Here is a 10,313-nt window from a genome sequence, read left to right as displayed (position 1 = left end):
GTGTGAACCGGACCGGTGTCAGTATCTCAGTACCAGCAGTGTGAACCGGACCGGTGTCGGTCTCAGCAGTGTGAACCGGACCGGTGTCAGTGTCTCAGTACCAGCAGTGTGAACCGGACCGGTGTCAGTGTCAATGTCTCAGCAGTGTGAACCGGGCCGGCGCCGCGGGCCGCTCTCTCACCGTACGAGTATCCTGTGTCCGGGGGGCTGCCGGGCGAGCCGGGGAACAGCGCCCGGCGGGGTGAGCCGTTGGGGGTGCCCACGTCCAGCTGGGGCAGGGAGACGGCGTTCTTGATGATGGGGGAGACGGGCGGCGGCGGGGGGGACAGCTCCCGGGAGCCCCCCCGAGCCCGGGAGGGGGTCTTGCGCACGTGGCGCAGGGTGCGGGAGAAGAAGCCGGCAGCCTTGGCGCCCCGCTCGGGGGTCTCGGGGTCCCCGCCCGCCCCGCCGTGGTTGCTGAGGAAGGAGGTGTCCCCGAAGACGTCGCCGCCGCGCCCCACGTGCATGGTGTGGCGGAAGTCGCCCAGCGGGGGGCTGATCATGTCCACCGTCAGCTCGCTGCGGTAGCGCCGGCGGCCCTGCGCCTGGGGCACCAGCCCCTTCAGCCCCGGCAGCTTGCCCAGGCTCATGGCGCCCCCTGGCTGCGGGTCCCGCGGGGCGGCTCTCTCCTGCCCCTCCTCCCCACTCCGCGCGGATTCTCTGGGATGGAGGCTGGGGCACGACCAGGGCAGGGCACTAGCAGGGCAGGACTGGAGCTGGGGCAGGGACTGGGGGACTAGCAGGGGATGGGGCACTAGGAGGGCTGGAGCTGGGGCAGGGACTGGGGCACTAGCAGGGGATGGGGCACTAGGAGGGCTGGAGCTGGGGCAGGGACTGGGGCACTAGCAAGGCTGGGGCACTAGCAGGGCAGGACTGGAGCTGGGGCAGGGACTGAGGTACTAGCAGGGGATGGGGCACTAGGAGGGCTGGAGCTGGGGCAGGGACTGGGGCACTAGCAGGGGATGGGGCACTAGGAGGGCTGGAGCTGGGGCAGGGACTGGGGCACTAGCAGGGGATGGGGCACTAGGAGGGCTGGAGCTGGGGCAGGGACTGAGGCACTAGCAGGGGATGGGGCACTAGGAGGGCTGGAGCTGGGGCAGGGACTGGGGCACTAGCAAGGCTGGGGCACTAGCAGGGCAGGACTGGAGCTGGGGCAGGGACTGAGGCACTAGCAGGGGATGGGGCACTAGGAGGGCTGGAGCTGGGGCAGGGACTGGGGCACTAGCAGGGCGGGGGCGGGGCGGGGGCAGGCGGGGGTCGACAGCCCAGCTGCTAGTGGTTAAGACCCTGGCTCGGGCACCAGCGCAGCTCCGTCACGCGGATCCCTCTCCGGCCCCATGCTGTTTCCCAATCCTGCGGTTGTGCAACGGGAGAAAACCAGATGAAAGGGTGGGGGCTGGGAACGAGCAGGAAGGAATTTCCGAGCCCAGCTTTCGGGAATGCGCGCGTGCGGTTTGTATACACAAACAATCTGGCCTGCCTGGAGCGGCTCCCGGCTCAGTTCGGGAAAATCTCGCTGCGGCAGCAGAATCCCAACGCTCCTCCCTGCTCCTGGCGCGGAGACCGGGCCTGCCAGCCCACCCGAGACGCCACACCACAGAGTGGCCAGCACGCACACCAGCTAGGCAACTGGCTGTGGTTACCCTGTGCTAGAAGGGTCTGTGCGAGAACGGGCTGGGTTCTAGATCAGGCCAGGTTCTAGAACGGGCTCTGCTTTTGCAGAGAGGATCTGAGGCACAAAACAGATCCTGGGCCGCCACTCTGCTGTGAGGAGGAAGTCTGCAGACCACCCGTTTGTCCAGACCCTGACTTGGGCACAGTCTGGCTCCGATCCCCTCTCACTCCAGAACACAGCCAGTCCCTCAGCCCAGACCCCCACAGCGCGCCACCCAACTCTCCTCCTCTCCTCTCCCAGACCCTCTTTTCCAGGCTTCCTGCCACATGCCACGGGCCTGGCTCTCCAGCAGCTCTCCCCCCCCCCCCCCACCGACCGTCTCCCGCCGCCCACGCGAGACCAGCGTGTACGAGAGAGCTCGCTGTCCCCTCCGCCCCGCCTGGCTCTTACAAGTCACTGACCCGCCGGGGGGCCGCACTCTGCCCCCTTCATCTTCACCCGCGATAGAAAAAAACTAACACCTTTATAAACCCAGACCTGCGCAGCACACCCACGGACAGGGACAGACACTGGGTGGTCTTTTCCACAGGGTCGGTACTGAAGGCTTTTTAAACGTTGGGCTTTTAAATGCGTACGGTACATGCTACCATCAGGTGCAGGGCCTTCCTCCTGTCAATATAGTGGAGTATACACGCCTGTCTCAGGGCCTTCCTCCTGTCAATATAGTGGAGTATACACGCCTGTCTCAGGGCCTTCCTCCTGTCAATATAGTGGAGTATACACGCCTGTCTCAGTGCCTTCCTCCTGTCAATATAGTGGAGTATACACGCCTGTCTCAGTGCCTTCCTCCTGTCAATATAGTGGAGTATACACGCCTGTCTCAGGGCCTTCCTCCTGTCAATATAGTGGAGTATACACGCCTGTCTCAGTGCCTTCCTCCTGTCAATATAGTGGAGTATACACGCCTGTCTCAGTGCCTTCCTCCTGTCAATATAGTGGAGTATACACGCCTGTCTCAGTGCCTTCCTCCTGTCAATATAGTGGAGTATACACGCCTGTCTCAGTGCCTTCCTCCTGTCAATATAGTGGAGTATACACGTCTGTCTCAGTGCCTTCCTCCTGTCAATATAGTGGAGTATACACGCCTGTCTCAGTGCCTTCCTCCTGTCAATATAGTGGAGTATACACGCCTGTCTCAGTGCCTTCCTCCTGTCAATATAGTGGAGTATACACGTCTGTCTCAGTGCCTTCCTCCTGTCAATATAGTGGAGTATACACGCCTGTCTCGTGTCCCTCTTCCCTGAGTCCTTCCACGCTGTGTGTGTGGCGGGCTGTGAGCTGCTCTCCGCCCGTCTTCGCGGGGAGTTTATAAATAAAGTTGTTAACGAGCTCTAATTGGATTTCGGCAGGTTTAAAACAGCTTGTGTTTTTTTACAGAGAGCTGACTTTTTTCCAGGAACTTTCTCTCCGCTTCTCAGATATCCTGCGCTGCCGGCACCTTTTCCTGAACCAGAAACTAAGACGCGTTTCCCCCAAGGAGCCCCTGTCCCCCGCGACCTGACGGCCCTGCCTGCTTGTCTCCGCTGAGAGAGCGATGCCCAGTTGGCACTTCCTCCGCTCAGCGCCAGAATCACAGCCCTCTGTCATGCAGCTCGTGCCGTTCCAGCAGGATGCAGCCCGACACAGGTCAGAGGTCACAAACTCACCCGCCGCCTCGATCCAGACTGAACGCAGCTCTTCCTGCAGCCCGGCCGGCCGGTTTGTCGACCCTCAGGAGTTCTACCGCTGCGGAGAGGGAAGGTCCGCTTTAGCCCGAGGCCCAGCTGGGATCCGAGGACTGGGGCAGAAACGGTCCGGTCCGAAGATGGTGCGAAGCCCGCTCCGCTCCGGTGCGGGTCTGGTCCAGTCCGGTCCAGCAGGGTCGCCGGTGCCCGGGTCACGCCCACATTGAGCGCGGATCTCGGGTTCTTGGTTTGGAATGGAGAGTCCGGGAATCCAGGCTCGGGGTCCAATCAATTGACAGTTATAGTCCAGTCGGGAGGCGAGAGTGCGGCGACGGCGAAGGAGGATTTACACTTGTGTCACAGCAGATCCTGTAGGATCCTGTAACGTCCCTCGGCCCTTCCCTTGGGATATTCCTTCCCCCGGGAAGAGTGCAGCAGGTCCGCAGGCGCCCAGGTCTCGTCCTGCCTGCTGGGATCTCGCTCGTGTCCCGGATTAGACTCTAATCCTGCACCTCCCTCGGCCCGTCTCCCTCAATCCACTTAGCGCGGTGATCCGGCGGCGCCCTGCGAGACACGGAGGGAGAGGCTGAGCGCGAGGCAGGCCGGTCGGACCCGGGTCCGCCGTCACCGGGCCGCAGCTCGTGTGACAGCAGACTCTTACTGTCGCGGTTTGTGGGCGCCAGGTCTCCCCAAGCGCCCGTGCGGCGGGTCAGTGTGGTTTAACTCGTGTTTCTGCACAGGGCTGAGAGACACGAGCCTCCCAGTTCTGGACAAGAGCCCGGTTCCGGGGAGCTCTCTCTGAACCTCGAGGTGCGAGGGCGCACCCCTCTCTCGCGCTGAGACAGGAGACCCCGCTCCGCGTGCCCCCGGTGACAGACCTCACTCGCTGTCAGCTCTGCTCTGACTGGCACTGACCTGGATTAGCAGATGGCTAAAGACATTAGCGCTACAAGTCAATTAGCCTTGTTGTGGTTATTCCAGTGGTGTGAACTTGCCTGTGGGCACCAGAATTTCAGACTGAGTGAGTCCTTACTGTCCCCAAGGGGCAATTTGTTTTATAGCAGCAGATACATTTCAGATTGATCTAATCTTTTAGCTACAGTCCTAATATAGTAGGACAGTCTGTTACAATGGGAGCTCCAGTCCCAGTACAGTAGGACAGTCTGTTACAATAGGAGCTACAGTCCCAGTACAGTAGGACAGTCCTGTTACAATAGGGGCTACAGTCCCAGTACAGTAGGACAGTCCTGTTACAATAGGAGCTACAGTCCCAGTACAGTAGGACAGTCCTGTTACACTGGGAGCTACAGTCCCAGTACAGTAGAACAGTCTGTTACAATAGGAGCTCCAGTCCCAGCACAGTAGGACAGTCCTGTTACAATAGGAGCTACAGTCCCAGTACAGTAGAACAGTCTGTTACAATAGGAGCTACAGTCCCAGCACAGTAGGACAGTCTGTTACAATAGGAGCTACAGTCCCAGTACAGTAGGACAGTCCTGTTACACTGGGAGCTACAATCCCAGTACAGTAGAACAGTCCTGTTACAATAGGAGCTCCAGTCTCAGTACAGTAGAACAGTCTGTTACAATAGGAGCTCCAGTCCCAGCACAGTAGGACAGTCCTGTTACAATAGGAGCTACAGTCCCAGCCCAGTAGAACAGTCTGTTACACTAGGAGCTCCAGTCCCAGTACAGTATAACAGTCTGTTACAATAGGAGCTCCAGTCCCAGCACAGTAGGACAGTCCTGTTACAATAGGAGCTACAGTCCCAGTACAGTAGGACAGTCCTGTTACACTGGGAGCTACAATCCCAGTACAGTAGAACAGTCCTGTTACAATAGGAGCTCCAGTCCCAGTACAGTAGAACAGTCTGTTACAATAGGAGCTCCAGTCCCAGCACAGTAGAACAGTCTGTTACACTGGGGGCTACAGTCCCAGTACAGTACAACAGTCCTGTTACAATAGGAGCTACAGTCCCAGTCCAGTAGAACAGTCTGTTACACTGGGGACTACAGTCCCAGCCCAGTAGAACAGTCCTGTTACAATAGGAGCTACAGTCCCAGTACAGTAGAACAGTCTGTTACAATAGGAGCTACAGTCCCAGTACAGTAGGACAGTCCTGTTACACTGGGAGCTACAGTCCCAGTACAGTACAACAGTCCTGTTACAATAGGAGCTACAGTCCCAGTACAGTAGAACAGTCTGTTACACTGGGGGCTACAGTCCCAGTACAGTACAACAGTCCTGTTACAATAGGAGCTACAGTCCCAGTCCAGCAGAGCAGTCTGTTACACTGGGGGCTACAGTACCAGCCCAGTAGAACAGTCTGTTACAATAGGAGCTACAGTCCCAGTACAGTAGAACAGTCTGTTACAATAGGAGCTACAGTCCCAGTACAGTACAACAGTCCTGTTACACTGGGGGCTACAGTCCCAGCCCAGTAGAACAGTCTGTTACAATAGGAGCTACAGTCCCAGTACAGTAGGACAGTCTGTTACACTAGGAGCTACAGTCCCAGTACAGTACAACAGTCCTGTTACAATAGGAGCTCCAGTCCCAGTACAGTAGGACAGTCTGTTACACTAGGAGCTACAGTCCCAGTACAGTAGGACAGTCTGTTACAATAGGAGCTCCAGTCCCAGCACAGTAGGACAGTCCTGTTACAATAGGAGCTACAGTCCCAGCCCAGTAGAACAGTCCTGTTAAATATAGTCGTCATTCACAGTCAGTAGAACACAGTGCCTACAGTCACACTAGTATGAAAAATAAAGGTATTTCTGCACAGGAGCTGTGGGAATGTGCTGTGTGTGCAAGAAAGAGCCAACCTAACCCAGGCTATTAATCCCTAACTCCATTAACCAGCCAGACAAACACTTCTCTCAAGATAAGATCCCCAGATTTTTCACTTAGCCCAGCTGCTCTGTTCCGAAGAGCCTCCTTTATTTCCCAAGGAGAAGAAAGACACATTTTATTTCAAGGAGAAGGTCTGCTCTCAGCCAGACAGCGAGCTAGAACACTCCCCTCTCTCTCTCCCTGTGCTCCCCCCTCCTGACAGAGAGAGACAGGGGGGAGTCCGATCTTTCTGCGTCTCCTACCGCTGGCAGTGTTATTACAGCGCAGGAGGAAGAGGAGGGGTGGGAGGAAGGTAGAGGGCGAGACGCCTCTGGCCTTTGGGTATTACAGAAAGACAGCTCCCTGAGCGGGAGTCAGCATGGGGTAGAGGTTAGGGTCGCAGGTTCGAATCCAGCAGGGAGCAGAGCTGTTGTACCCTTCAGCATGGCAGAAGCCCCTTGAAACTCCCCTCCCCCAGCAGGGACCCCGGTTAGTGCTTAGCACTACAGCCTCCCGGTCCTGGGTTCGATTTGGTCCTGAGGGGTCTGTCTGTGTGGAGTCTGCACGCTCCTCTGTCTGACTTTCCTCCCACTTCCCAACACCACGCAGGCTGGGATTTCAAGGTTGGGAGGGGGTGTCAAATGTATTTTATACTGGGAGGCGGGTCCTTCCCAGCACACCCACGGACAGAGGGAGAAAGAACATGCAAACTTCAATCACGGACTGAGCCCCAAGCCAGAGCTGGACCCAGGAGGGAGCAGTGCTGCCTAATGCCACAGCCCAGACTGGAGCCAGAGACCCCCAGTGAACTCCTGTATGGGCTGAGCCTGCCGGGGCCCCAGGTTGCTCACTCAAACAGGTGCACTGACTCTCCTCCCACAGCATAAGCCACGCCCACCCGGACCAACAAACCACACTCCCTATTGGAGAAAGGCCAGAGGCCCCGCCCACCCTGACCGGACTAGCCACACCCCCTGGTGACAGGACACAGGCCCCACCCACCCCCGGTCAAACACTGATTACAGAGACCCCACCAGGCACTGGCCTGTAATTCACGATGGGGTGCAGTCAAAGTCTTAATTTAATCTAGAAGCAGGTCCTCCATCTGCACTCCCAGTAACATTTTTCAACCCTTAACTGAGCTACTACTTGACTTAATTAGATCTTTTAAATGGTTCCAAGCTTGTAAACAGTGGGGAGTTTCAAGCTCCCTCTACAAACATATGCAGGCACCTAGAAATTATTTTTAGAGACCTATTTTTAGAACGTTGAAACAATAAAATTTACTCATTAAACTTCAGAGCCATAAAATGCTGCTTAGAGGGAAGACCAGCAGACTAAAAGACTTTTTTTTTTATTGAAGTCCTACATGGTTTTCTTTTTTTTCTGACGTAATCCTTAAATTTCATCTCCTCAATCCTGTATAAAGTGAAATGAGCACCTCCATGGTCAACAGAGAGGTCAAAGGTCATCCCAACAAGTTACCATGGAAACTAAACTATAGCTCTATAACACTAAAAAACAGGGGAATTGCTGGTTTGGGGTCCCCAAGCCCTAACCCAGCCCCCAGGTCTGTCCCAAGTCCGGACCACACCCCAGAGCAGGGCTCTCATCTGACACAGGGGCCCTTCTGATAGCTGCCAATCCACCGAGCCAGGAGGAACAGAGGGACAGCACGCAGACTCCACACAGAAGGTGTTTCCCCTCCTGAATCTAACCTCGAACCCAGGACCGAGAGCTGGGAGGCAGGAGCTTTCACTGTCCCGCCCCTGGTAAGTGAGAAAAGTCAGACAGAAAATATGGCAGAGACAGGAGACAGCCGGGGGCGCTCGACCGGACAGGAGCACGCACCACAGTCGGGAGAGCCTGGCAGAACTGCCCCCGTGGCGATGAAGGGGTTAACGCTCTGCCCTGGAATTCCAACACAGGCGTCTTGTTGTGGCTAACGAAGCCCCGGGTCCCTGACCTTTGACCTGGCCCGTGAGAGACTGTGCACGTGTGTGTGCGTGTGTGCACAGGGGCTGTGATGACATCGCTGCTGCTGACAGGGCTGGGTGACGGTGTCGTGAGCGAGCCAGCCCTTATCGCCTTTCATCCTCCACGACGGCGTGGGGGAGGCACACCGGACAGCTCCCATTCCCCCTCAGACCCCAAAATACCCCCACAGCAGGTCGGGTTACCAGCCTGCTGAAACTGAACGCACAGAACGACAGGGCACCCAGAGTTCACACAGGCACAGATCACAACTGACCAGATAACACTCTACAGACTGTCTGTGTCACTCCTGCTGGAACACAGGGACTCTGTGTCACTCCTGCTGGAACACAGGGACTCTGTGTCGCTCCTGCTGGAACACAGGGACTCTGCTCCCTGTCTGTGTCACTCCTGCTGGAACACAGGGACTCTGTGTCACTCCTGCTGGAACACAGGGACTCTGTGTCGCTCCTGCTGGAACACAGGGACTCTGCTCCCTGTCTGTGTCACTCCTGCTGGAACACAGGGACTCTGTGTCACTCCTGCTGGAACACAGGGACTCTGCTCCCTGTCTGTGTCACTCCTGCTGGAACACAGGGACTCTGTGTCACTCCTGCTGGAACACAAGGACTCTGCTCCCTGTATGTGTCACTCCTGCTGGAACACAGGGACTCTGTGTCACTCCTGCTGGAACACAGGGACTCTGCTCCCTGTCTGTGTCACTCCTGCTGGAACACAGGGACTCCACACACACCCTCTGTGAGCCCTGGGGGAGACCGACAGCCCTGTCAGTGATGCTCTGTGCTGCTGACAGTCTGCCTGTTGGAGACCCTGGTTTCGCTGTAGTGCTGGTCATGTGGATAGGGGCGGATTGATCCCTGATCAGGCTGATTGATCCCCGGGCTAGGGGCTGATCAGGCTGTCTCTGTCTGGGGCCGTACTCTGTGCTCTGAACAGCGCTGTCCTGGGTTGAAGGGTCACTGGAGTGGCTGTGTTGTGTAACAGCTACAGCAGGCGGAGTCAGAGAGGAAGGGAACTAGCGAGCACTAGTGAGGCTGGTGAGAGAGAGAGGCGGACTGGTCCCACTGGAGACTGGAGTAGCTCTGCTGGGACACGGTGGAGGGGGGGGGTAAATACTGAAAACTCACTCCCCAATTTCACCAGCTCCGGCCTCCAGTGGGCTCAAGCCCAATCAATCATTCGTGCGTCTTTTTTGCGCCGGCTCTCGGAGACGCGGGTCCGAGCTCGGCAGGGAGGTGGGGTGGCTGTGGGGGGGGGAGTAGGTAATGGGCACGTGCACGGTCCCCGGCCGTGCCCGAGACTGGGAGCCACGCGCTGAAGCTCTCGGTACCCCTGAACGCGCCAGGACGGCGCAGCCCTGGGTACCGCAGCGGCCGAGCCGAGCCCAGCCCAAAGCCCAGCCCAGCCCAGCCCGGCCCCGGAGCCCCCCCCGCTCTCCTGTCCCGCACGCACGGGCTTTGGCCAAGAGAGAAATTACAGGCTGCGCAGCCCGGCCCCGGCGCGACGGACTGCCCGAGAGCTGACCGCATCCCCGACAGCCAGGAGTCATCTTGACTTCACGCGCGCTCCTCCCGGGGCTCCCAAAAAAACCTGGACGCGCAGCAAACGGCTCGGCGCCGACCGCGTCCCGGGACGGAGCTCGGAGCTGGCCGGGGCTGGGGTCCCGTCTCTCTGCAGGAGCTGCTGGCGAGCGGAGCGCGTTCCTTTCGGGATCTTTCCTAGCATTTTTGTTGTTGTTGTTGTTGTCGTTTAAATTTAGAAACTTTAACCTTCTGCCAGCTACCTGCCTACCAGAAGCACATTCCCAAGCAGGGCGAAAGTCGGGAGCGAACGGGATGAGGGAATAGCTCTCCTGCGCGGACGGGCGGGCGAGTGAAACGGTACCTCGGGGCTGGAAATTTTCACACGTCCTCTGAAAAAGTCCCCCCCCCAAAAAAACCCCAGGCTTACCTGGAAACGAAGGAGCCAAGTCCCGAAAACGTGGTCCTCGGGGGCTGGAGTGTGTAGGGGGGCCTTTGTCATGAGAAAGCAGGGGGATTGGTGCAGATATTTCCTCGGTTTTCAGATGCGCTCCCCCAGGGCTGCTCGGAGGATTCCGCTACTGTGGG

General features: G+C 57.7%; 1 protein-coding gene across 1 annotated transcript in view; it reads right to left on the bottom strand.

Annotated features, from left to right (window-relative positions):
• cdc42ep1a (CDC42 effector protein 1a) overlaps positions 1-10,313 on the bottom strand; it is a 14,632-nt gene extending 4,319 nt beyond the window's left edge. Inside the window, exons 1-3 of the mRNA XM_088930882.1 lie at positions 10,156-10,313; positions 3,361-3,942; positions 182-1,392 (exon numbers count right to left, since the gene is read on the bottom strand). Of these exons, the coding sequence (XP_088787008.1) occupies positions 182-629 (448 nt within the window). The 5' untranslated portion in view covers positions 630-1,392; positions 3,361-3,942; positions 10,156-10,313. The remainder of the gene's footprint in view (positions 1-181; positions 1,393-3,360; positions 3,943-10,155) is intronic.

This window comes from Atractosteus spatula, chromosome 13 (genome assembly GCF_055471065.1).
Source record: "Atractosteus spatula isolate fAtrSpa1 chromosome 13, fAtrSpa1.hap1, whole genome shotgun sequence".
Lineage (NCBI taxonomy): Eukaryota > Metazoa > Chordata > Actinopteri > Semionotiformes > Lepisosteidae > Atractosteus > Atractosteus spatula.
This window is presented reverse-complemented; position numbering and strand designations above follow the sequence as displayed.